The sequence below is a fragment of the Phocoena sinus genome, chromosome 2, assembly GCF_008692025.1.
Source record: "Phocoena sinus isolate mPhoSin1 chromosome 2, mPhoSin1.pri, whole genome shotgun sequence".
In the NCBI taxonomy this organism is placed as follows: Eukaryota; Metazoa; Chordata; class Mammalia; order Artiodactyla; family Phocoenidae; genus Phocoena; species Phocoena sinus.
Window position 1 is genome coordinate 130193307 of NC_045764.1, and position 27367 is coordinate 130220673.

The following is a 27367-nucleotide window of genomic DNA, read 5'->3' on the forward strand; positions in this document are numbered from 1 at the left end:
TTGTTGATTGTTCTATATTAACTTCTCAGTCTTAGTATGCCCTTAGGACTTACAGATTCACACCTTCCCTTATTTCAGAAAGTTTTCTTCTACTATGTATTTGGCTTCTGTTTTTGTTGTTCTGTTTCATTTGCCTGTTTTTTTCTCCCAGAGACATATTTTATTTTGGTTCCCTTTTTCTTCCATATCTTCCATTTTCTCTGTAATTATTTTCAACTTTGTTCTTTTCTCTTGGCTTGATTTTTCTCAAGCTTTTCCTCCCTTTCCCATATGTCATTGTTTCATCAGATGTTTATTTGGCATTGTTCTAGGCAATGGCAGTAAAGCAGAGAAAAAAATAGAAATCTCTGACCTCATGAAACCTATTCTAATGAGAGAATTAAACAGAAAACAAAGTAAAATGTAGAAGGTCAGATAGTAATGGGTCACAGAGAAAAATAAGGGAGGAAGAAATAAGGCCATATAAGGAGATGCGACATGAATTGCATTTTTATTTTATTTATTTATTTATTAACATCTTTATTGGGGTATAATTGCTTTACAATAGTGTGTTAGTTTCTGCTTTATAACAAACTGAATCAGCTATACATATACATATGCTCCCATGTGTCTTCCCTCTTGCGTCTCCCTCCCTCCCACTCTCCCCATCCCACCCCTCCAGGCTGTCCCAAAGCCCCGAGCTAATATCCCTGTGCCTTGCGGCTGCTTCCCCCTAGCTATCTACCTTACTACGTTTGTTAGTGTGTATATGTCCATGACTCTCTCTCGCCCTGTCAAAACTCACCGTTCCCCCTCCCCATATCCTCAAGTCCGTTCTCCAGTAGGTCTGCGCCTCTATTCCTGTCTTATCCCTAGGTTCTTCATGACATTTTTTTCCTTAAATTCCATATATATGTGTTAGCATACGGTATTTGTCTTTTTCTTTCTGACTTACTTCACTCTGTATGACAGACTCTAGGTCTATCCATCTCATTACAAATAACTCAATTTCATTTCTTTTTAAGGCTGAGTAATATTCCATTGTGTATATGTGCCACATCTTCTTTATCCATTCGTCTGATGATGGGCGCTTAGGTTCTTTCCATCTCCGGGCTATTGTAAATAGAGCTGCAATGAACATTTTGGTACATGACTCTTTTTGAATTTTGGTTTTCTCAGGGTATATGCCCAGTAGTGGGATTGCTGGGTCATATGGTAATTCTATTTGTAGTTTTTTAAGGAACCTCCATACTGTTCTCCATAGTGGCTGAACCAATTCACATTCCCACCAGCAGTGCAAGAGTGTCCCCTTTTCTCCACACCCTCTCCAGCATTTATTGTTTCTAGATTTTTTGATGATGGCCATTCTGACTGGTGTGAGATGATATCTCATTGTAGTTTTGATTTGCATTTCTCTAATGATTAATGATGTTGAGCATTCTTTCATGTGTTTGTTGGCAATGAATTGCATTTTTAAACGGTGATCGGAAAAGGCCTTATTGCAAAAATGATATTTGAGCAGAGACCTGGAGAAATTAGGAGAACAAGCTGTGCTGATATTGAGGGGAAGGCATTCTAGGTAGCAGGAATATACGAGCAAGTGCCTTGAAATGGGAGTAAGCATAGTATTTTCGAGAAGTGCAAGAAGGTCAGTGTGGCTGCAACAGAGTAAGCAAATAATGGTAGGAGATTAAAGCTGGGAGGTAAGGGGCCACATGACAGGTGTTTGTAGGCCATTATAAGTAAGGCCTTTGGCTTTTATTTTAAGTGAAGGAACAACTTCAGATTGCCTGCTGCTGTGTTGAATATAGTATACTGTGTATATACTGTAGGGGTTTGTTGGGGTTTGGGCAGAAGCAGGTGCTTGAGTTAAGAGGCTGTTGCAGTGATGGAGTCAAGAGAGAGTTGGTTTGAATCAAAGTGGTTGCAGGGGGAGAGGTGAGAAGAGATCAGATGCTGGATTTATTTGACAGTAGAACTGACGGAATTTGCTGATGGATTGGATGTGAAGAGAGATTGGGATGAATTTAAGCCTTGTAGCCTGAACACTGGAAGAGGAACTGCTACTTGCTTGTATGGGAGAAACTGCATGAAATTTGAAGGGAGTAAAATCAAGAGTCGGTTTTGGTCATGTTAAGGTTGAGAGAGCTATTAGATAGTGGGCAGGTATACATATAAGCCTGGATTTCATGAGAAAGAACTGTATTTCTAGGGGTTATCAATATATAGATGCTATTGAAAGCTTTGAAACTGGATGAGATCACTAGAGAAGTGAGTGTGGATAGAGAAGGATTTCAAAAACAGAACCTTAATGTATTCGCAGCATGTAGAGATTGTGGAGATGGGGAATCGGCAGAGGAGGCTGAAAAGAGTGGCCAGTGAGTTAGGAAGAAAATCAGAATGGTCTGGTGTTTGGGAAGTCAAGTGAAGAAGGTGCTAGAAGAGTGGGGAATGACCCTCTGTTTCAAAGGTTGATAACAGGTTAAATAAGATAAGGGCTGAGAATTGACATTAGATTAGGAACATAATTGCTCAGAATTGAAAGGAAAATGGGAAGAGAGGAATGTGAACAGCAAGAATAGATAATTCCAGGAATTACGCTTAGAAGGGGAAAACAGAAATGAAACAGTAGTTGGAGGGGAAACTAGGATTAAGAGGGGCGTTCTGTTTGTTTTCTGAAATGGTAGGAAATGGCATAGTCATCTCTTTTATTGTCCTATTTCTTCCATGAATCCTTTTATCTCTTCTTTGAACTCATTTCAGAAATGCCGTATTCTCATTGATTTCATGGAGAATTGTAATTTTGACCTGCTGCATGGTGTAGTTTTCATGCAGTGTTCTTTATATATAGACTTTTGGTTATAATGTTGCTTTTCTTTCCCTTGTAAACATCTTTACATAAGACATACAGTGGTTCCTTTTTGATATTGGTCATCTTTGAACTGGAGACATTCTTCTTAGATAAGCTATTTGCCCAACAATAAGGTTGTGGGAAAGGGACCAGGGGAGTGGTGGGGAAAGGTAGGCAGTTTAAATTTTCCCAGTTGTCTTGGAAGACTTTCTCACCAACACTTTTCTCCAGTGGTATGACTCTACTTAGTGAGTGGAAAAAAAAAGAGCCCCTTTTGTCACAGGTTCTTCTTGTTTAGATTGATAAAAGTGCATGCACATTAGAATCACCTGTGGAACGTTACCCATACCAGTTAAATGAGAATCTCTGGGGGGAGAGGAGAGGAGTTGACTATATACCTACAGGTTTTAAGGCTCCTCAGGTGATTCTCAGGTATAGCCAGGTTTGAGAATCAATAGTTTAGCCTTTACTTTCAGCTGACCAAGATCAGCAGATGCTTGGCAACATGCAACCCAGTTTCTCCTCCACGTCGCTTGCGTCTTGCAGAAATGCCAGGTGTGGGTGTTCTCATTTTCCTTAATATGCCCTTCCTCCTCCCACAGCCCATGCACACTTCCTGGCTGTATCATACTAGGCAAGGGCTTGTTAGTTTGTCAGCTGTACCCACTCTGTCTGATATCCGCAGTCAGGCGTCTTTTGTGCATAGCTTAGTCTGGTTCCATTTTTTTTTTAATGTTATTGTGAAATATAATACACATATATAAAAATGCATAAAGTGCGAATAAACATCCATGTAACTGCCATCCAGGTAAAGAAATTGAACATTTGCCAGAATCCCAAAAGCCCTCTTGAGGCCTCTTTCTAATCATAATTCTCTTTCTGCCATCATAAAGGTAGCCAGTATCCTGACTTATTTGATAATTAATTCCTTACTTTTCTCTTCATTCTTCTCATATTCAGGGTTATGGATTTTTCCTAGCTTCTTCGAATAAGGAGTTCTCTATTTCTTGTTTTCAGAAAGGGGAGAGGGATAGGAATGCCTTTATTACTCCATCTTTAACTGGAAGTAGAGGACTATTGATTTTAAGAAATTAGAACCAAATATATACTTGAATCAATTAAATGCCATATATTAATCTGATTTTTTAAAATATTTTATTTCTTTTTATTCTTATAATCATTCTATGAGATTGCCAGTTTGGGTTTTGGGGTTATGTATGTGTTTTAACAGATGAAGTCAGAGATCATATAGCTTATGCCTGGTGGCAGAGAATACATACTGACTGGCAGTTCAATGTACAGTGCCTTAGTGCAAGCTATTTGCTTGACTTGATTTATAGTCTCATCAATAAACATGAAATTATAGGAATTTTAAGCCTTTCTGTTACAGCAATATGGCACCAGAGTTTTCAGTATAAACTAAGAATACCAATAATGTATGTATTAAACACTTTTAAAATTTTGTTTTGTTTTGGGTATCTAAGAATTTAAATGTATATTCAAGTTAATTAAAATCTTTTCTAGGAATATGAAGCCATCTACCTAGCGAAATTAACAATACAGATGATGTCGCCACTTCAGATAGAAAGGTCGTTATCTGTTCATTCTGGCACCACAGGTAAGGATTTTTTCATTTTGGAGAAATTTGGGAAGAAAGATGATGGTAGTGAAGAATAGAAGAGAAGAAGCATCTTTTGCTCATTAACAAGTTACACTGAACAATTTAAATTGTTTAGAAAATTTTTGGATGGACTATTGAATTAAAATAAGATAATTTCAAATTTTAAATTTATAATTAAATATGTATTATATTGAGCTTCTGTGTGTACACTACTAGTTAATTAGAACGTGTTGGTTGGAAGATCAGATTTCTACTTTGTTGAGTTTTAAATCTTTAAGCAGTATAACTGTGTTGCAAAGATTAAAATAATAAGAGGGGTCTGGAGATGAGGCCCTAAATACACTTTAGGTGATCTTATTAAAAATGAAAGGTGGGGCTTCCCTGGTGGCGCAGTGGTTGAGAGTCCGCCTGCCGATGCAGGGGACACGGGTTCGTGCCCCGGTGTGGGAGGATCCCGCATGCCGCGGAGCGGCTGGGCCCGTGAGCCATGGCCGCTGAGCCTGCGCGTCCGGAGCCTGTTGCTCCGCAACGGGAGAGGCCACAACAGTGAGAGGCCCGCGTACCGCAAAAAAAAAAAAAAAAAAAAAAAAAAAAAAAAAAAAAAAATGAAAGGTGGTTAGTAAGTAAAAGCAGGGTGACTAAATGTAAGCTACCTCAGTTTTTCTCTTGCCGTAAGTGTTTGAATCCTTTCTCCTTTCCCTATTGCAGTGTCCCCTCCCCCATTTTAAAAGTTAATGATCCAGGCATGCTCTCAGAATCCTAACTTTTGCCATCCTCTCCAAGACCTTGGTACCCTTTTTTGTCTCCTTTCTTTTTATTAGAGCATTCGTGGAATTTTTTTAGTTTATGGTTTTTCTCTCCCAGAGTTCCTTTCAGTCTTATTTGAACCTACAACCTTGTAAGTTAGGAGAAACAGGTTACATACCTGGTTAGTGTTGGACCTGGAAATTTAACACTGGCTGCTCCACAAGTCCAGCACTATATTGCACTTCCTTAGTGATAATACCATATACCCATCCTTCAGGCTCAACTTCCCAGTTGTCATTGACTCTTTGCAACTTCTATCTAATCATTTTCCAAAATGGGATGGTCTGTTTCCTCAGTACCTAGAATTCCCTTCCTTTTTTATAGTACCCTTAATTTCAGTCAAGTTCAGGTCCATATTGGCCTCCTGTTCCAACTCTTGTTATTTAGTCTGTTCTGTACATTGTGGCCAGACTTACTTTCATGAAAGATAGTTCTAATAGTGATATTCTTCCTGTATAAAAGTCTTCATTGGCATAATTTTTTTTCATATTTATTTATTTATTTGGTTGCCCCAGGTTGTAGTTGCAGCAGGTGGGCTCCTTAGTTGCGGCTCGTGGGCTCCTTAGTTGTGGCATGCGAGCTCTTAGTTACGGCATGCATGTGGGATCTAGTTCCCTGACCAGGGATCGAACCCGGGCCCCCTGCATTGGGAGTGCGGAGTCTTAACCACTGGACCACTAGGGAAGTCCCCACTGGCATAATTTCTACTGAAGAAAACACATCATAGGTAGTAATTAAAGGCCCTTTTGATCTTTATTTGTATCTCTCACTGTACCTCTATATATGTCCAGAAAATGGGACTACTAATGGTTGCCTGTGCGTGTCTTCTGTTCTCCACCTAGAAAGCATCACCTTCAGTCTCTCTCTCCATAAAAACTTGGTTCAGATGTCATCACCTCAAGAAAACATGATGATTAACTTACTGTTCCTCTAATCTCTAGTTCAAAACTGCCATAGAGCTTTATCTGTACCTCCTCACTTTCTGCCTTGTATTAGTTACCTATGTCTCTTACCTCCCTTCCTAGAATGCAGGTGCAACACTGCATCTGAAACTGTTACAACCGCTGTATTTAGACTTATGGCTAGCATATTTTCTTCTCTATTCTATCAATACTATATTTCTATCCTTAATTTTAATCTTACAGTGAAACATTAGTTTTCTGTTGGAATCCACCCTCTGTATTAACATTATTACCATGATTTAGCACAACCTTTAGGGCATAAGTTTAAGGTCATGCGATTGTTAGGCAGATAACACAGCAAACCCTCTACCAGTTCAGTTGTTCCCTAAAGTTTTCCTCCATTGAGACTCAAATTTCTTGATTATAACTGTTGGGCATATGGGGATAGCTCTGATTCTGTGTGGGAAACTTCTGTACTAGCAGACTCTGATGTGAAGAGTAGATAAAAGAAAATCTCTTATCGGCTACATGCTTCCTTTCTCCCAACTCTAGACTTGTTGGTAATAAAATCATAGTTTCAGTGGAAAATATTTTTGGCAGCATCTGTGGAAGCAAAAGGATAATTACATCTACAAAATAAAATTGTACAAATGTACAGTGTCCTAAGTCACATGTTTATGGAGCCTAAAAAACAAATTCAGTAACCAAACAATTGTGAACCGTTATCCCTTAAAAATTTCTATTTTCAAACTTTTAAAAATTAATGTTCATTATATAAAATACCTTAATACTTAATTCTTAAGAGGGAAAATGTCATGAAGATATAAAGTTCTTTGGGTTGTTTACAACAAAAGAATTTACAACAGTTTACTAAAAATTCAGTCATAGAATTTTCATAGTCATATATATGGTAACACTTCATGAAAAATGAAGCTTTTGCTAGTTGTAACATTCTAATGAATGAATTTATTTATTTAAGTTCCCATTATATGTTATGTTCACTCAATAACTTTTAGGCAGTTTGAAGAGAACACATGAAGAAGAAGATGATTTTGGAAACATGCAAGTGGCGACTGCACAGAATGGCTGACTGAAGAGCAACAGTATAGAGGATGTGAATTTCTTTTTGGGAAGGAGAAAATACTACAGACAGTAATAATGTAAAATGGTAAAAACACAAGTAGTTTCTTTTCACTTATATGTTGCTTCCAGACGTGTTTCTCTGCAACTTGTTGAGCAACATTTTAAGATGTCGGACTTCTGCAATAGATAGCACTGATGGTTTTATTCCTTTTTTTTTTTTTTAATTCTTTACAGTTTTATTATAAACAAAGAATTTTGGACTTGCAAAGAGGTATTATTGCAATAATGCACTTTTCATACTTGAAATTTATTTGTATGATATAAAGTTGTTACTTTAAACAAAATGCAAGTTAGGGGGGACTTGTTTATAAAATCTGGGTAATTTATAACAAGAATTTCCTAAAGTTTGCTAAAAATTCATTTTGTTTTACATATTACATTTTAAAAATAATTTTACAGTTCAATTTTATGATGGAGCCTCTTACAGAAACATTAACAAATGCAGGAATCTGCCACATTTCTTTTTAATATAATTCAATAGCTTAATTATCTTTTAGTTTTTTTAAACTTCTTGATCCCATCTTAATAATCTTTAAATCATGACATTAGCCATCTGTCCTTACTTTAACATGATCCAAGTATTGCTTCTTTTCCTACTACCTTCCTAATTTTATCCTATAGAAAAAAAAGTTTAATGAACAAAGGAAAATGTTTTGCTTTGTAATACCAGATGCTCAAAAACAAGGAGAGTTTTAAACTCGTGACTTTCCTTTAGCATTCTTAAAAGCCAAATGTTGTGTTTGTTCTTTTGAGTTGTGTAGCCTGTTTTTTCTTTGTCCAAAATGGTTCTAAATAGAATATAATAAACCAGTGTAGCACTATTTTTTTTCCTAAACAGAGCCCAAAAAAGAAAAGTGCCTTGCCTCATTAGAAAATATAAAAAATAAATCCTCACGTCCTCTAAATTAGTATGTAGAACAGTGAAAAGTTTTGAACGTTTTTCTGTAATTTTTTTTAAACCATAAATTAGTTCAAACTGAAAGTCTTAAGGCTTGAAGAAACCTTAGTAAATTATTTGGAATATGGAGCATTTACTCCATTTTTATGTTGTCTTAATGATTCTGTGAGATTGTTCTGGCTCAGAGAAATGCTTTTCTTTGAGGATGCATTTATTGGGGAAAAGTGATTGTGGGAGACTTCAGTGTATTATACATTAGTGTTGTAATCAGTTCTTGGCATTGCATTAATCCAAATTTCCCCCATAATTTGCATTAGCAAAGTCACTTTAGGGATCCTAGGTTCTCCATGTTTTTATTTATACATATAAAAATTGTTCTAAGAAAAACATTTTTGCTATTTTAAGTATGATGTTGGGGAGGAGAGGAGTGTTTTTAACTTTTTATAGTTGGTGATTTAGGGTAGCACAAACAAAACTCCTTTGTATCTCACTTTTCTCAGTCCTCTCTTGAGGTGCTTTACTGATGGGACTTGTAACGTAGCAAGTTACCTACTTCGCTTTCCTCCCTAACGTGTAATAATACAGTAAAAGCTTTTTTATCCAGCAGAGCAGGAGAGTGGCAGTGAATCAAAACTGCTTTGTTAATTAAGCGTTAATTCTGCTGCCCCAGGTGGTATTCCTCTTCTTATTTCCCTTCCCTTCCTTATTTTACCACCCGAAAATAACAGCATTATTGTCAATCCCATTGTAGTCTTGTATTCTGTTGTGTGAGTAGGTCATTGGGTGTGGTGGTCTAGTATAGTCAAGATTTGCATTGAGTGTTCAGAAATTCCAGCTGGTGAAGTGCCAGATAATACAACTTTCCTGTATATAGATCATTATTGGTTAGGTCAGCAAAGATCTCTTTTGCAAACTAATAATCTGTGATGCTTCATTCCACAAAAACGGCTTAAAAGAATCTTCGTAATAGTCCATTTAGGTTTTAAAAATGAGGCAGTTAAGATTTTCTAAATTAATTTCTTAAATACACATATCCTCTCTAGTAGTCTGGCCAAGAGTACAGGTTTGGTTATTAATTTACAGTTGGTAATTTTCCACTTTTTCTAACCACTGAAATTTTTATGTTGGCACTAAAGTGCCTGCCCAGCACTGTATATTAAAGACTCTCACAAACACTAGAAAAAAGGACTGTCATCTTCTTGAGTACAAATTAATATGGACAAAAAGTTTATTCTTTCTATAAGAATACTGCAAGTTTGTTTTATCTTGGTTTCATTCTTCCACCCAGTGTTCAACTAGTTCTTCTGGTAGCTCTTCCTATTCTTCTGTTTGGTTCCATTTCTATAATTCCTCTGTTTCCACTGATGTTTTGTGATAGCTAACTACAGTACATTTAACCAATCACGATTTATTTTCTAGAATATTTGAGTAATGTATGAGTGACCCAGCACCCAATTTTAAACATTCACCTGGGCACAGAATTTAAAATGATATTGCATCAAAACATAGGAGAACTGCTTTATTTTCCATTTTGAAAGTATGAAACTTCAATATTGAAAATATTCAAACTGGAATGGCAGTATTCTTACCTTGTAATTTCAGTCCATTGGTTCCCGTTAATTTCTTATCAGATGTTTAAACAGCAGTTACCTTTATTTGTATCTACTCTGTGGTGGAAGTATTAAACCATGATACCCTTTGCTACCAACTCTCAACCACCTAACTTTCAGAGCAGACTATTTGTTTTGGGAGGATTTTGTGCTTCATCTGAGTTTAGAAGTAATGTCAGAAAATGTTAAGCATGTCCTTTTAAAGAAAATATAAGGTTTATAATTGTCTTATTACCATGGTAATTTAAATGAATTAGAAGTATTTAACTGCAATCTTGAATTATAAAGTTGGGATGCATATATAGAGATATATATCAAAATCTCAACTTGATGTAAAGTAAATGAGCAGTTACCTGGCAGAGTTTTTTTTTCAGATAACTGTTTAATCCATAATTCCATAACAAACTTAGCTTCACTTCAATATTTATTTTGTCCATTCATCAGTGCTCCAATAGGTAAATGATAGGAAATAGCTGAAAATTACTAAAAGATTTAATTTTTTTTTTATTGATTAGAAAAATAAGTTCCTAGGGTCTTTGAATGCTGGATTTTTTTTTTGTCTTATCCATCCATGGCAGCTAAAAAAAAAAAAAAAATCACTCAAAATATTCAGGTTTACATGCTAGCTCTCTCTCATAGGGAGTTGCCATACCTCACAGTTCAAAGTGTATTTTGTAGATCAGTAACATTATACTGACATGTAATTGCAATTTACTATGCAGCAAAAATAATTCACAAAGAAAAATAACCTACAGTGTCTATTTACCTTTGTATAGACAATTGCTTAAGTTACTCTGCTTTTAACATCTGTACTTGGATCAAATGCTTATGTATGTATAGGAATGTCACAGTGCAAGATGCTGCTAGCTCAGGCACAAAGTATTAAAATTATTTTGTGAAGATTGATGGTTGTATTAAAACTGGTGTGCCATTATACCTCAAAAAGATTGAAAAGCTCGTTTATACTGCTTATGCCTCAGAACCTCTTTACTTAGATTGTTGTCTTCTAGGTAAAAGTAACCCAATTTTAGTCCCACACAGATTAAGAAGGATGAATGAACATTGGATATTGAGAAGCACTTAAGAGTATTTTCTAAAACATTGTGATCACACATAAAAATTATGGTCAGTACAGGGAAGGCCCAAGTTTAAGCTCAAGTATATATTTTTTTGGGGAGGTGGTACGCGGGCCTCTCACTCTTGTGGCCTCTCCCGTTACGGAGCACAGGCTCCGGACGCGCAAGCTTAGCGCCCATGGCTCACGGGCCTAGCCGCTCCGTGGCATGTGGGATCTTCCCGGACCGGGGCACGAACCCGTGTCCCCTGCATCGGCAGGCGGACTCTCAACCACTGTGCCACCAGGGGAGCCCCAGCTCAAGTATATTTTAAACAATTAGTTGAACAAGTTTGGAGTTGAAAGTGAGGAAATTTGTGAATGAAGGAAAGGGTAAGGCCACATCCATAGAACAGCTTCCAGCTCATTAAAAAAAATACTTTTTGCTTTCAGTTTTCCCCTTGTTAGCCTACCTACATAACATTCTTCATCAAATCTAAGACATCATCATTAGCATCTCTACACCATCTTTTTGATCCTACTAAAAGGCAAAAAATATTGCTGAATAAACTAAGACAAGCCACTGATCATAAAATGCATCCACATTTCCAAATGTTACAAGAAAAAAAAGTGCTTGAGAGTCAGTGAAATACAAATATATAAAATACATGGAGCAAAATAAAAATCACAATTGCCACTTCGTTATACCTTTTCAAAAGTAAACAATGCTCAAAAGTGTATATATTGAAATGTTCTATGCAGTTTTTTTCATACTCAGTTTTACCCACAAAATGGCTTAGAAAAATCAAATTTCTCTGGTTAACTAAAGCTAAATACAGATCATCAGTTTCCTCAATGACACAATTTTTATGTATTACACCTTACCTACAACTCTATTTCCTGTATGGGGGGGGATTTAAGATAAGACCTTAAGAACACTATTTAAAGGGATTTATTGAAATAGCCACCTTATAGTTTTACTTCAAATTGTTCAGTGGTAAGAAATGAAATAAAGTATTTAATTTTGCCTTTTATTAGGGTTTTTTTTGGTGCTGTTTTTTTCCTGGCCATGCAGCACAGCATGCGGGATCTTAGTTCCCCAACCAGGGATCGAACCCATGCCCCCTGCAGTGGGAGCACAGAATCTTAACCACTGGACCACCAGGGAAGTCCCTATTAGGTTTATTTGTTAACAGAGGTTTTAAATTACCAGACTGTACCTAGTAAAGCTGGTGTTATCAAGGTTATAGGACTCCTAAAAAAGCAAAACTTAGCTTTGTTGCTTTCACTAGGGACAGATCAATTCATCTGCCTATATCATTAGCAGGTGAGTAGTACACCCTCTGTTGGTGAAGAATTTCTGTTGTTTTAGAAAGCCGACTTTAGCTTTACTGCATGGAGGGAAATCTGAAATCTAGTTGAGGTAGGTGAGAATCAAAGGGATGAGAAACAGGTGATCTTTACTTTCTAAGCTCCTTTTACAAAAGGTACACAAAACTAAGATTTTATGAACCATGACTTGACCTAATAATTCAATAGAAAACTCAAGAAAAGCACAGAAAACATTTAGATTCTAACAAAAGACTATTCATATGAACAGGTTTAATGTAACATGAAATGTAAAAGATTCGAACCAGTAGTGAAGTATCTAATTCTTATTTCAACTTAAAAAAAATAATTAAATAAAATCAAAATAGGATAGTGATCAGAATAGTACCATTATAATCACATTAAATAGAAAAGCTTCCATCAACATTTTAAGAATGTAATAATAAATGCAGTATGATACATTTTAAAATACTCAATTTCGTAATCCATTTTCATAAAAATGTTACTCAGAAGAGAGGCTCGGACACCCCTGGAAAAATGAGAAATCAGCTTGGAAATACATAATATGCCAGGATTTACTAATTCACTGTTAAAAAGTACCTTATATTTCTCTTAGATATTTTAAACAAATGAATAATTATTACATTTAACATATAAGACAGGTGGTACTTCAGCTACATTAGAATTATATCAACTTTTAGATGTACATTTAAATTGTCACATTTTATAAGAAGTTAATTTTCATTTCTCCTTATTTTAAAGGCTCACCAGGTTTGCCAGTATAGTATTAGGATCAGCAAATGTTGGACTGAACTACATTTAGTTATAATATGTCTAACATCCAATTTCACGTAATATATGTGAAATGATACACCCCTAAGTGGTATTTAGATATATTTCTTTGAAAAAAATATTAATTTTATGAATGTGATAAGAAACAGCCTTATTCACTGTATGCTTTTTTTTTTTAATGAGCAGTACAGATAGCAGACATATAACTTCTTACTACCTATACTGACTACTAAGAAATAAAGCCGAACTTTAGAAAAATACAATGCAAGAAAAGATTCAAGTTAAAAATATACTCCTTTGGTTAAAAATCATCCCCTTAACAATTTCATCTGTAATCTAAACTCAGCATGTCTCACCAGCCCAAAGTAATCTTCTAAATGTCATTATACTTGTATTACAGTTTTTTTTCAATCCAGTATTTATGGAGGTCACTGGGTTGCGGCAACAAAATACTTTAACTCTAGGAAGAGAGTGTAGCCTTGTTGCATCAGCTCCTTTGACAGATGTCTTTCTTAAAAGGTTTTACTTCAGAAACCTCTGACACATGTAGTTTTCTTCAGATACTGTATATCCAAACTTTTTATAGAAACCAGCGTTTTGTGGTAGACATTCAAGGGTAATCTTATAACAGTTCAGTTTCTTGCTTAGCAAAGTAAGGGTTGATAATAACCTAAAATTAAAGAAAAAAAAGGTAGGCAAGGCATAGAGCATTTGTTAATAAAAATGGATTTTAGTAACAATGTGAGTGAATATCACATAAAACTTCAAGTTTTTATTACAGATAGGTTTATTAGATCATGGCCCTTCCCACTGTATTCATTTAAACATTCAAATTGTAAGTGGTTAAACATTTAAATCACCCAAAGCATTTGATTTTGTTTCAAATATACTTTAGTAATCTCCAGCCCATTAATAAATAGAACAAATATTATCCTAAACCCTGAACTCACCCTAAACCCTCTTTAAAAATAGGTTTTAACATTAATATTAACACCAAAGACTAGAAACCTTTTTAAAAATATGGCCAAAATTAATCTTTTTCTCTAGATCTATTCAAACTTTTTAGGAATAGCCAACATAAAATGGGTAAATAATTGCTTTGATCTTTATCATTTTTAAAGTTACTTAAATATTTGTGAAAGAATGTATTAGGTTAACTCTGGATTGGTTGTAACAAGTGTAAACAAGTGTAACAAGTGTAAACAAAGCAAAAATGTATACATCTTTATAAAAACTAGGAAAGATCTACAAAAATTTACCTGAAGGGTTTTCTCATGTTGTATAGATTGAAAAATCTTATTCTGAAGACAGAACCTCTTGATTGAAGTTACACAATTATAAAAGGCATGACTAAGTTACATGGACTAGAAATACTGGAAATTGGTCTCTTTCATTCACTGATGTATACCAAATACCTTGAATAGTATCTGGCATGTAGCAGGTGCTTAATATTTACTGAGTGAATTCCTTAAAACTCAGAAGGGATAATATTAAAAAGCAAGTTCTATTTTATAAATAAGCAATAAACCTATGAAACTTACTTTAAAAGATTTAGATAAATGTATAGAGGATTACACTGTGAAGGCTGTTTCAGTACATGCTTCTAAAACTTCGTAACCAAGAACATTTCCTTTGTTTTTAAATATGACAGAGAAATGGACAAATTACTTGGCTCACCAAAAGTTTGTTTCCTACTACTATAAGAGTACTATTGGGGCTTCCCTGGTGGCGCAGTGGTTGAGAGTCCGCCTGCCAATGCAGGGGACACGGGTTCGTGCCCCGGTCCGGGAAGATCCCACATGCCACGGAGCGGCTGGGCCCATGAGCCATGGCCGCTGAGCCTGCGCGTCCGGAGCCTGTGCTTCCGCAACGGGAGAGGCCACAACAGTGAGAGGCCCGCGTACCGCAAAAAAAAAAAAAAAAAAAAAGGTACTACTATTAAAAGTTAATAACTAAGGTGTTGCTGTTTTAATAGTACACTTCCAATTTCCAAACTTTATGGTAAAAATTATATAAAAATGCCTTATTTCTTCATTAAATTCAGTCTAAGCTATGGAGTGAGAATGAGTTCATAATTAATGATGCTTAAAAAACTTCAAACAGTAAAACACTTTTAAAAAGGTATCTTGCAAGAAACCGTAAACTGAAACACAAAGAGTATCTAATTTATCCAGAGTTACCTTGTTTCTGCCTACTTACAATTTGCCAAGCTGCTTTCCTCTGCATTCATCACTAACAACAACATCTTCTACTCTTCCTCTCTGAAAATATTTACAATGTTTAAAGGACTGAGCGTGTAGTTTTATTTTAGTTAAATCAACAAGTGACGGTAAGAATTAATTGATAAATGTTTTGTAAACCTGAACTTTGCAAAATGCAGTTTTTTAACTTACTATTATAGAGGAGATAATACAATCAATCAATTTGTGGCCTAATTTTGCTTTGTCTGTATCTTAAACTTTCCCACCCCATTATTTTAAAGTAAGTCTCAAAATCCACATCACCAAAATGTAATCTTGTCATGAATGTACTACATCCATCATCCTACTCCTTGCTTAATTGCAATTTATTTCAGACATCCAAATACAGTTTATTAATTTCTAGTACAGAAACCACACCAAAATTCATACTTCACAGAATAATTCCAAGTGTTTTCTATCATATTCTCATTGGATTACCTAGGTTTTGTTTTCTTTACTATTTCATGTGAGTCATGAGGAGTGAAGGAAATCTACAGGCATTAGAAGTGTCACAATTAGAACAGAATATATTATTCTGAACCCTTTACTACTGGGAAACTGATGGGAATTTGTGTTAATGTAGTATATTCAAAGTATTGTTTTTGAATAAAAATTAGCATTAGAGATTCCAAACATTACTGCCGAATTCCACGATGCTGATTCGATTTCTCTTTGTCTATACCAATTCTAACACCTTACAGAACAATTTTTAGCAAACAATTCATATTATTAACACATTTTCTTCCTCATAACTCTTAGAAGACAATGTGAAATTGACTGTTACTAAGTGATTTCTAAGAAGCAAAACTTTTATTCTAGCCAATATTTGGCTCTCTCATTTTACAATAAAAAGCAGTGGGAAAACAGACTTGTCTAATGGTAACTCAAAGTCGATTTTGCTAGAAAACACATATCCATTTTACTCATAAGCATTAATATGAACTCATACCTTAGCACAGGAATGGATGAATTTATGTTCTATTATCAGAGTTGCTGTAGCAACTATCTGTCCTAAAGTTACATCTTCCACAACTGTAACATAATAATCCCCAGATTTCTTCATGTGCTCAAAAGATTCTGTGGAAATTGGAAAACAGTGTTATGTGGCAGACATTAAACTTTATTAGGACCATTGTAAAGCAATTATACCCCAATAAAGATGTTTAAAAAATAAATAAATAGATAAAAAAAAAAAAAAAAACTTTATTAGGTGCCAGAAAAATACTAGAATTAGCTTACTTCAATAAATATTATTGAATATTTATAGCTATTTTACCACAGTAATTTTAAAGAAAATATCAATTATTAAAAATGACCAAGTAGTTGAAATATCAGCAAGCAATCAATATCAACTGGGACATAGTCCATACATTTAAAAAAATCTTCTAGCAAAATAAAGTAAGACTAAGATAGCTATTTTAGATGAACAGCACTTAAAATACAAATAAATTGTACATGTTGCCATTTCTGTGATTAGTGTATGGTAACTTTTATATCTTCATTACTAGTTAACTTTAAATTGATTAACGTTTTCACTTAACAGATATTCACACAGAACAAAACTCTTTGCAGATTTTAATAAGAGAATGTTTATGTGTCTCCATTCTTTAATTTTTAGTCTTTTGATTTTAAAATAACTTGACAAAGTAGTTCTCAATTTTCCCTTTGTGCTCTCAAGTGTTCCATGATTACATGACCTGTTTTAGAAATAGAATCATCATTTTTGTTTGCTTTGAAAGCACCTTGTGAAGTAGATAAAAAAATAAGTCTTCATTTCCCAGCTTTTCCCAAAGCCACATAGCAAACAGGAGCAAAAGTGGAATAAATATCTTCCCCTCAAATTGACTTTTAGTACTTATATTGATGAAATAACATGATTTTTCATCTAATCTGATATGCCTGCAAAGAAGAATTCAAGAATAAAAACTGAGCCTAACAGTCTCAACATACTGTTTATTTCCACAGTCTTGTTCTAGTAATGGGTCTGGAGTGGGAAGAAATAAATTCAATGAAGGAAAAGAAACAATGAGAATCAGGAAATAATAATCTTCATCTCAGGAAGGTCATATAGAGTACAAAATAAAATTACCTATTGAAGGAAATGAAGAAAATAGGAAGACACTGTTAAGAGCATTGGATGGAGTCAGGAAGGTTGTAGTTCTTTTCTTACCAATAACTTCCTGTGATCTTGGGAAGTCATTTGGCCTCTCTTTTAATTTCCATCCTCTCATATGTATTAAAAAGGGGGAGGGATGAACTAAAAGATAGCTGCCAACCTTAAAATTCAATATAAATGAACCAAAAAATAAATTTAGAACATATTTTCTTACATTTTTGATTGGGTGATGAAATTTCTGTGAAATGACCTAACCACATGAAAGGTAAACACTACAATAAAAAACACTCTCTAAGGTTGCCACACAGGCTCTATGCTACAGTAATTATCTAAAAGTAGCCAGGTATTTTGTAAAACATGGTAGTTGCTACATTTGGATTCTAAAACAGTTCAGCTACATTAAACATTTAAATAAGAAAATAGCTAATTTGTTATTTGAATAATTTCGAGCTATTTGAACAAAACCACAAGTAGACACTAAACAGAGGTCTAAACAAAAATAAAATCTTGTTTCCCTTTATTTCTTTTCCTTCAGGAAAAAGAGACTGTAGGACTTACTCATAAATTGTTCCGGGTTGACAACTCCAGTCTCTGTCAGCTGACCTAGTACCTTAAAAAAACCTAGTTTTGAAAAACAGATTTCAAGTCATGAGAACAGCAAATGAAATATATATCAAAAGAAGTAATGTGTCAAGCTGGTGAGCAATTATTTTTTCAAAACTTCATGTAATGAACTATTTTAAAAGATTAAACTGAAACCCATTATTCTTTCTATTATCACTACGTAAAACAAATAGTAGTAGGTTTTACCAATGTTTTTGCCTGCATAACATTTTTGGAATAGTGCTGACCTTAATACTCAATATTTACAGAACCAGCATGTACAGCTTTCAGTGTAATTTGCATTACATTCAACACAAGGGATGCCTAATTTTCCCAAATATGTGCTTTGGTTTTACTTAAAAATGCAAGATTCTCATTATGACCAAATATGATACTATTTGTAAAATAAAATATAAATAACATTGTTGAGACTACAGTTTTTAAAGATTCCTGATTAATTTCATTAATGTTACTTTAAATTAATGTGAATAGCATAGAATGTTGGGAATCTTAACTTCTATACACCCAATAATTAATATGACCAAAATATAATAGTTTCTTAAGATTTCCTACCAAGAAGAAAACTGTAAAAAGTTAATTTTTGATTACTGAAATTTAAGGAAGTCATTTTGGAGAATTTAGATGTTAAAAAAAGGAATACATGTAGACAAAACCTTTTGCAACTTATCCAAGGCAAATTATCTTTATCCTCATTCTCCATCCAGCTTCTTAGAGAAGATTCTTCCTTACGTGTCATTATACAAGATAATTTCCCCTTTTTGGCTGCTTAATTAGGAAGGAACACTGTTGTACTTAAGTCATTTGAAATACTGTAATACAGTACTGTAATACAGTAACATCTGGTCTGTACACATTGGAATTGAGTTCTCAGTCACTTTAAAATTTAAGCACAAAGAATAATATAAAAGTCCAATGGTATTTTTAAAAATTATAGGCATCATCATCGTGTTTGTGGAGAACACAGAATGCTAACTATAAGTCTAACCAGAATTTGTAAACTGAGTCCATACCTCTATTTAAATCAGCAGTACAAAGAGGCCTCAAAACCAAACCTTCTCCAGGATGTGTTGGGGAAATGGCTGGAGAAAATGTAGCTGTATTCTGACTCCAGTCCACTTCTTTGAGTAGACTTGGGTCAAACATAGGCGTTTCATCAGGTTTCATCTTTGCAGTAAGGTCTAAAATAAAATTTTAAATGTTAAGCCATTTTGTTTAATAGAAGATTGTTGATTGTCAAGAATGTCAATTTTTTTTTTTTTTTTTTTTTTTTTTTTTGCGGTACGCGGTCCTCTCACCCCTGTGGCCTCTCCCGTTGCGGAGCACAGGCTCCGGACGCGCAGACCCAGCGGCCATGGCTCACGGGCCCAGCCGCTCCACGGCACGTGGGATCCTCCTGGACCGCGGCACGAACCCGTGTCCCCTGCATCGGCAGGCGGACTCTCAACCACTGCGCCACCAGGGAAGCCCAAGAATGTCAATTTCTTAATAAAAATTAATGCGATTAGAAAAATTCTTTAACAGGTATGCAAGGTATTTTATTTTAGCCTATCCTGACTCTAACATCAAATGCCACAGCTAGAGCTCTATAGAAAACTCACAGATTCTATCAGACAGTAAACAAGTGACTAAATTTAGAAGTTTTACACTTGAAAACTCCATTTTCTAATAGGACCTTTAAAGCATTTTTTCCTCTGGGTCAGTGCTACTAGTGTAGCACTGTGAATAGCTGACTTTTCAGGAGCTCTTTTTTTTTTTTTTTTTTACATTATTTAATTTTATTATTGGGCTAAGGAGTAACTCATCAGTTTTACCTGACACTAAAGAAGACTTACTGGGTGTGTAACTTTTTAAAATATTATTAACCATGAACAGAAAATTCTCTGCATTCACTGGAATATTTGGTCTCAGCTATGATAGATTCACACCAAGACTATCTACTGGATTTTGTTTTCACAGCAGTCTTTCTAAAAACCTGTAAGTTTCTCAGCTACATCTAAGCAGCTTAAGAATAGCCAGTGTCACAAAAACAGAAATATAGATCAATGGAACAGGATAGAAAGCCCAGAGATAAACCCACGCACATATGGTCACCTTATCTTTGATAAAGGAGGCAAGAATATACAATGGAGAAAAGATAGCCTCTTCAGTAAGTGGTGCTGGGAAAACTGGACAGCTACATGTAAAAGAATGAAATTAGAACACTCCCTAACACCATACACAAAAATAAACTCAAAATGGATTAAAGACCTAAATGTAAGGCCAGATGCTATCAAACTCTTAGTGGAAAACATAGGCAGAACACTCTATGACATAAATCACAGCAAGATCCTTTTTGACCCACCTCCTAGAGAAATGGAAATAAAAACAAAAATAAACAAATGGGACCTAATGAAACTTAAAACCTTTTGCACAGCAAAGGAAACCAGAAACAAGATGAAAAGACAACCCTCATAATGGGAGAAAATACTTGCAAATGAAGCAACTGACAAAGGATGAATCTCCAGAATTTACAAGCAGCTCATGCAGCTCAATATCAAAAAAATAACCCAATCCAAAAATGGGTAGAAGCCCTAAATAGACATACAGATTGCCAACAAACACATGAAAGAATGCTCAAAATCATTAGAGAAATGCAAATCAAAACTACAATGAGATATCTCACACTGGTCAGAATGGCCATCATCAAAAAATCTAGAAACGATAAATGCTGGAGAGAGTGTGGAGAAAAGGGAACACTCTTGCACTGCTGGTGGGAATGTGAATTGATACAGCCACTATGGAGAACAGTATGGAAGTTCCTTAAAAAACTAAAAATAGAACTACCATACGACCCAGCAATCCCACTACTGGGCATGTACCCTGAGAAAACCATAATTCAGAAAGAGTCATGTACCACAATGTTCACTGCAGCTCTATTTACAATAGCCAGTACATGGAAGCAAACTAAGTGCCCATCAACAGATAAATGGATAAAGAAGATGTGGCACATGCATACAATAGAATATTACTCAGCCATAAAAAGAAACGAAATTGAGTTATTTGTAGTGAGGTGGATGGACCTAGAGTGTGTCATACAGAGTGAAGTAAGTCAGAAAGAGAAAAATACTGTATGCTAACATATATATGGAATCTAAAAAACAAAACAAAAAAAGGTCATGAACCTAGGGACAAGATGGGAATAAAGATGCAGACCTACTAGAGAATGGACTTGAGGATACGGGGAGGGGGAAAGGTAAACTGGGACAAAGTGAGAGAGTGGCATGGACATATATACACTACCAAATGTAAAATAAATAGCTAGTGGGAAGCAGGTACATAGCACAGGGAGATCAGCTCGGTGTTTTGTGACCACCTATAGCGGTGGGATAGGGAGGGTGGGAGGAAGGGAGATGCAAGAGGGAAGAGATGGGGATATATGTATATGTATAACTGATTCACTTTGTTATAAAGCAGAAACTAACACACCATTGTAAAGCAATTATACTCCAATAAAGATGTTAAAAAAAAAAGCCAGTGCTTTTCATGCTATTGAAAAATGATCAATTACGGTATTTTCCTCTCTTTTGAACATTCAGAAATGGTCAGGTTCTTATTAGGTGTGGTCTAGTAAAACTGAGACTTAAATAAGATATAATGATAGAAAGAATGAAAAACATATGAAGCATAAAAATGGCTGGGGGTGGGGGGCGGTGCTTCCCTGGTGGCGCAGTGGTTAAGAATCTGCCTGCCAATGCAGGGAACACAGGTTCAAGCCCTGGTCCGGGAAGATTCCACATGCCACAAAGCAACTAAGCCCATGTGCCACAACTATCTGAGTCTGTGCTCTAGAGCACGCGAGCCACACCTACTGAAGCCCGTGCGCCTAGAGCCCGTGCTCCGCAACAAGAGAAGCCACTGCAGTGAGAAGCCTGCACACCACAACGAAGAGTAGCCCCCGCTCGCCGCAACTAGAGAAAGACCGCACGCAGCAATGAAGACCCAACGCAGCCAAAAAGAGAAAAAAAAGGCTGGTGGGGCACACTTCTGTGGAACAGAGCTGCTGGAGGAAAGTCTTTCTAACAATTATTAGGAGATTGTAAGGCAACCCTGAACTTTGATTTGTAAGCCCATGCCCAGCTAAAGAAACCACAGTTGACTCTTGAACAACATGGGTTTAGGGTGCCAATCCACACAGTCAAAAATGCGCAGTCGAAAAATCATGTATAACTTATAGTCGGCCCTCTGTATCTGCAGTTCCATAGCCGTGGATTTAACCAACCTTGGAATGTGTAGTACTGTAATATTTACTGTTGAGAAAAATCTGTATATAAGTGGATCCTTGCAGTTCAAAGCCGTGTTGTTAAGGGTCAACTGTATTCTATTTGATACCTGCCTGTACTCCTTTGAAATGAAGAATTTAAAGATATATATCCATAACATACTACCATAAAACAAGAAAGCAATGCCAGAAAAATTAAAGTCCACTTAATAACAGAACAATTTCCCCAATAACCCAACTCCCAGATGTTCCCTATTTCATAAGTCACAATATGCTTAAGGGCAACTATTCTTAAGTTTTCCTTAAAGGTCGACTGAACTGTATAACCCTATGTAACTATTATATATAGGTTTTATATATATATATATATATATATGTATATATATATATATATACTCTGCTGCAGTATAGCAGAGGCTTTGGGAAGGTACTGTGATGTAATAATAGAAGTTAACATTGGTTCAGCACTTATGTGCCAGCATTGTTCAAAGAACTTTACACATTACTAATTCACTTACTATAACAATCCTACAGGGTAGGGATGATTATTATCTCCATTTCAACAGATGAGGAAATGCAGGTGTAGACAAGTAACTTGCCCAAGGTCACAGAATTAGCAAAGCTGAAATTGAAACCTAGACGTGGAAAGAGCATGAGCTCTGGAGTCAGACCTGGTGTTCAAACATCAACTGTGTGATGATGGCTAAGGAAGTTAAACTGAGAATGTTTCCTCATTTGTAAAATGGAGATGAAATTGTTAGAAGAAATGAATTACTGTATACAAGTACCTAACAGTGCCTGGCACAGGGCAAGTGTTCAACAAGATACACTGATACTTCAGTTAGCAACTAATTTAAAATTTATTTTTATACGTCCTTGTTAACTTTGTTCACCTTTAAATTAATTCATGAGTCAGGCGCTGTGCTGGGTACAGGAGCTACAAAAAGATGATCTATTATGTTTATGTTAAACTGAAAGCATTCTTGGAAAGGAAAGAAAGAACTTTAAAAATAATAGATACAAAAAAAAATAAATAATAGTTACTATGTAGAATACTGAGAGGTTTGTTTTCTTTCCCTCAAAAAGGACTCAAATCATGTTATGCTGTAAAAACTATGCCTGGATCTAAGAATAGTAATGTAAGGAAATTGTGATGATCAAAACAATCATTCATAAAATTTAACAAGCTTATGGTCCACTTGAAACAGATTTTTTTGTAGATTAATTTTAGTGCATGCACTTTAGTATTTGTCCCTGATAATTGGACCCCTGAGGCTTTTGAGAGTACTCTAATCTGAAAGATGGATAACAAAATTGTTTTTCAGGTATACAGATAAACAGGCAGAAGTCTGCCTTTATTTATCAATAAAGTAAAATGTGTACACTAAGTGCAGAAGTCAGAAAGTATTACAAATTTAAGTTCTTCAAGACAACATACCATTTAAACATTTTGATGTTCATGCTATTGAACATACAGTTGTAAGCATGAAGTTTAAAGAAAGCTCAAAAGGAAATGTGGATGGACATTAAGATAATTTAAAGTTAACTAGATTTCTTCTTCCTATAAAGTTGCCTGAGTTTACAATGAAATGTGCCTAGAAAACTCGCAAAATAGGGTTAATAATTTCTGAGAGAGAGGGGAGGTACACAGGAGAAGAATTAGGATTATGAAGCTTTAAAGGATTTTAAACAGTAAATACTAATATTTTCCTGTGCTTTTCTTTAATCGATGGTCTTATTCCATGAATGATAAAAATAAATGATACTGGCTAATATTTATTGAGTACTTTATATACAAATGAAAATACAATGAAAGATCTATCAGACTAGAAAGCAGGCACAGTAACTAGCTCAAGATAACAGAGCAAATAAGGAACAGTGAGGATTCGCAACCAGGGCCAGCTTCAAGGACACAGGGCCCCGCACTTAATTCTCTGCTGCCACTGTCGAAATTGTTAATGTTGCCACAAATTATGCAACCATTCCTGCGTGACTCCAGACTCTCTACTCTGTAGTACTACAGAGGCACTAGTGAAGGTGAATTCTCTACTTTATTGTGCAAGAGTTTAAAATTTAGTCAAAGCAGCACTTATATTTGGAAAGTGAGAATTTCAGGCTAGTTAAAGTACTTAATGCATTCTGGATAGAAATAAGAATCCATATTCTTATGGCAATCAAAAATTAATATCAAGGGACTTCCCTGGCAGTCCAGCGGTTAAGACTTAGCCTCCCATCGCAGGGGGTGCAGGTTTGATCCCTGGTTGGGGAGCTAAGATCCCACATGCCTCGTGGCCAAAAAACCAGAACATAGAACAGAAGCAATATTGTAACAAATTCAATAAAGACTTTAAAAATGGTCCACATCAAAAAAATCTTTAAAAAAATTAATATCAAAATGTTTACATGAGCTATTTTACAAAACAGAGCCATACTTAAGGTTACCTTCTTTTATCTTATTCTGTCCCCATACAGTAAATTCTGCTGGTGCCCAATTAATATGCTGGGCAAGTTAAAGTAAGATGTGATTTGATACTAAATTTCAAAAGCATTTATAAAAGAGCAAAACAGGTAAATTTATTTGGTTTACAAAAGAAATAATTTCCAGCATCTTAAAGTGCCCGCAGGTACCACAATATAGGAAATTTCAGTAAACAGAAACGCACAGTTGTTTGAAGCTGAATTTCACCATTATCATTGGGGTCTTATTTTGTTTTGTTTCTTTTGGTTTTGCTTTTTTGGGTTTTTTTGGCCACGCTGCTTGTGGGATCTTAGTTCCCCAACCAGGGATCTAACCTGGGCCTACAGCAGTGAAAGTGCCGAGTCTTAACCACTGGACCGCCAGGGAATTCCCTCATTGGGGTCTTATTTTGAAGATTTTAGATTAATTTTAAAAAGTAAACCCTAACCCTTCTTAAGTATTTCTCAAGTACCTTTTCTGTTTAACTACTAAGTTAACAAGCATTTAAAGGCCCATATATGCCTAACCTTAGCCCAATAAATGCCTAGTGAATGAATAACTAATGGTATAAGACTTATCTGGTTAAAAAAAAAAAAAAAAAAAAGACTTATCTGGAGATCACATTTCAGAATATTTAGAAGAAAAAAAGATTACCAAACTGCTACAAGTGATATCACAAAAACCATACACCAAATTCATTTTTACTAAGATCACATCAGGTTTTCAGTCGGTTGACCATTCTTTGGACATAGTTTCAACAGGTTTCTCAGCATCTATAGTGCACTAGAATATACGTGGGGAGGAGCTGCTGCTAGAATCAAGCAACTGAGAGCAACAAGTAATAAGATACTGGGAATGAAGATTTCAAAAGTTGATATAAAAATTAAAAAAAACAATCTGAGGTCAAATCTAAATGGACTTTACATATCTCAGGAGCTTTCGGGGCATTACTGTATGACTTCAGTACATGGTTAAAGCAGGAAGGGGGCCCGTGTGCTGTTTGAGACTTTGGGGTTCGTCTACATACATTTTATAACTATTTCAATAGTAATTTGACTGAATTGTGAATCTAAAGAACACTTCATTCGGTGATGATTTTAATAGGCCTAGCTATATTTATTAAATTATGCAATTACACTTCAGTTGAGAATTTTAAAATTTCCTGATAGTTTATTTGATCCCTGTGACTTAGGCATTATTCCCAGTCTACCCACGAGCAAGCTGGAGCACGTGGAGCTTTCAGTACTTGACCCCAAGGTAACACAGCCAATGAGTGAATTGGGACTAAATTCTCCGATGTTCTCCCGTCTTGAGCTCTACAGTACCATACTCAATAGAAGCCAATATTTACATCATCGTGCCAGACAGGAAGGTGTCTCCCCTATTCTAAAAAATGTCAGTGAATCCTGCCTAATGAAACTGACCTAAATGATTTCTTGAGGTCCATTCTAGGATTTATTCACGAGTGTATATCCTAACAAAACTATAGTCGCCCTTCAATTTTTTATGAAATTTTAAGAGTTCGACTTACATAAACAGCTCCTATAAGAGAAATCACAGTACTCAGTGTTTCTAGGGGTAGAAGCCCCCGGAAGAGACAAAGGATGTCCGTCTTTCCTGCGGTGAAAACCCCGATTTAGTCAGTGCAGGTGATCTTCGGAGCCGAATCATGCCCTCAAGTGGCTCCTGACCGCCGTGGGGTGCTACGCGGAAAGGAACGGTGGAAAACAGGGCCAGAGGCGTTCGTGCCCATTTCAAAACCGATGGCGGCAGAGACTGTGAACAACTGTCTCAATCCCCCACGCTAAAGCCTGACGAACGAAAAATTAGTTTCGACCTCAGTCTCTGTTCCTGCCTGCTAGGGCCACCTCCTGCACGGCTGGACCACTGGCCATCATCCCTAACCTCTGCTCCACACGTGTGTCCGCTCAACTTGCTCCAAACTGCCCTCTACGCCCTCATACGCACCCAGCTGGCGAAGATAAATGCCCAGCTCCCCGAACGGAACCTCCCCCCGCCCCGGACCGGGCCTAGCCCGCCTCGCCCGGGGGTAGCAGTCACACCTGTTTGATAAACCTGAAGGGCAAGCCCAAGCCGGCACCCAGGGCATCCGGCCGGGCCCCGCTCTCTCTCCCCGACCCCCGGTCCCCCTCACCCGTAGAGACCTGCAGTCGGCGCTCCTCTCCAGGCCCGTCGGATTCTCACCCACCCGGGTACACAGCACTAGATCCACATCCGGCTTCAGCGGCAGCCCCACCTCCTCCACCTCCGGCTCTACAGTCTCCCGCAAGGCCGCCGCTCCGCGAGCCGCCGCCAGGACGTGGCAGCACCGACACCTCCAGCCCGCCCCTGCCCGCTTACGTAGGGCCGCTTGCAGGCGGAGGAGGCAACTGCGGGCGGAGGCGGGGTCGAGAGCCTGGGGGCCGGGCGGGGGCGGGGCCTGCGGTCGGCGTCAGCACGTGAGGCGGCGGCTGAGACGTCGTGGGGACTCCACCAGGCAGGCGTGCCGGCAACGAGTCCTGGCACCGCGAGGCGCCTGCTCCTCGCTCCCTGAGGCTTCCCCCGCGGCCTCAGCATCTCGGCTTAACTGGACATAATTCTGCCTCGGGGTCAGCTAAGCACTGTAAGTGGTGACTAGTGTGTGCATCTTTGGTTCCCAGAGACCAGAGTCTCGGCCTCTTCCCT

At 36.6% G+C, this 27367-nt stretch overlaps 2 protein-coding genes across 6 annotated transcripts in view; one reads left to right on the forward strand and one right to left on the reverse strand.

Annotated features, from left to right (window-relative positions):
• Positions 1-10715, forward strand: part of STYX (serine/threonine/tyrosine interacting protein) — a 32725-nt gene extending 22010 nt beyond the window's left edge. For 2 of the 3 annotated variants that reach the window (XM_032622274.1, XM_032622275.1), the window contains 2 exons: positions 4355-4448; positions 7177-10715. In XM_032622274.1, coding sequence (XP_032478165.1) covers positions 4355-4448; positions 7177-7250 — 168 coding nt within the window. In that variant the 3' untranslated portion in view covers positions 7251-10715. The remainder of the gene's footprint in view (positions 1-4354; positions 4449-7176) is intronic. The other variant, XR_004348399.1, reaches the window with a different exon arrangement.
• On the reverse strand, positions 10319-27061 carry GNPNAT1 (glucosamine-phosphate N-acetyltransferase 1). 3 transcript variants are annotated; one of them, XM_032622277.1, is made up of 6 exons: positions 26848-27036; positions 18977-19144; positions 17901-17963; positions 16176-16303; positions 15186-15247; positions 10319-13656 (listed from the first exon to the last, which is right to left on the reverse strand). In XM_032622277.1, the coding sequence occupies exons 2-6, from the start codon at positions 19128-19130 to the stop codon at positions 13509-13511; spliced, it is 555 nt and encodes a 184-aa protein (XP_032478168.1). In that variant the 5' UTR covers positions 19131-19144; positions 26848-27036; the 3' UTR covers positions 10319-13508. The 3 variants fall into 3 exon arrangements, with proteins under 3 accessions (XP_032478168.1, XP_032478167.1, XP_032478170.1); XM_032622276.1 differs by having other exon boundaries at positions 12439-13656; positions 26838-27061; XM_032622279.1 differs by lacking the exon at positions 26848-27036 and adding an exon at positions 19262-19310 and having other exon boundaries at positions 12453-13656.
• Positions 27062-27367: the final 306 nt, after the last annotated feature.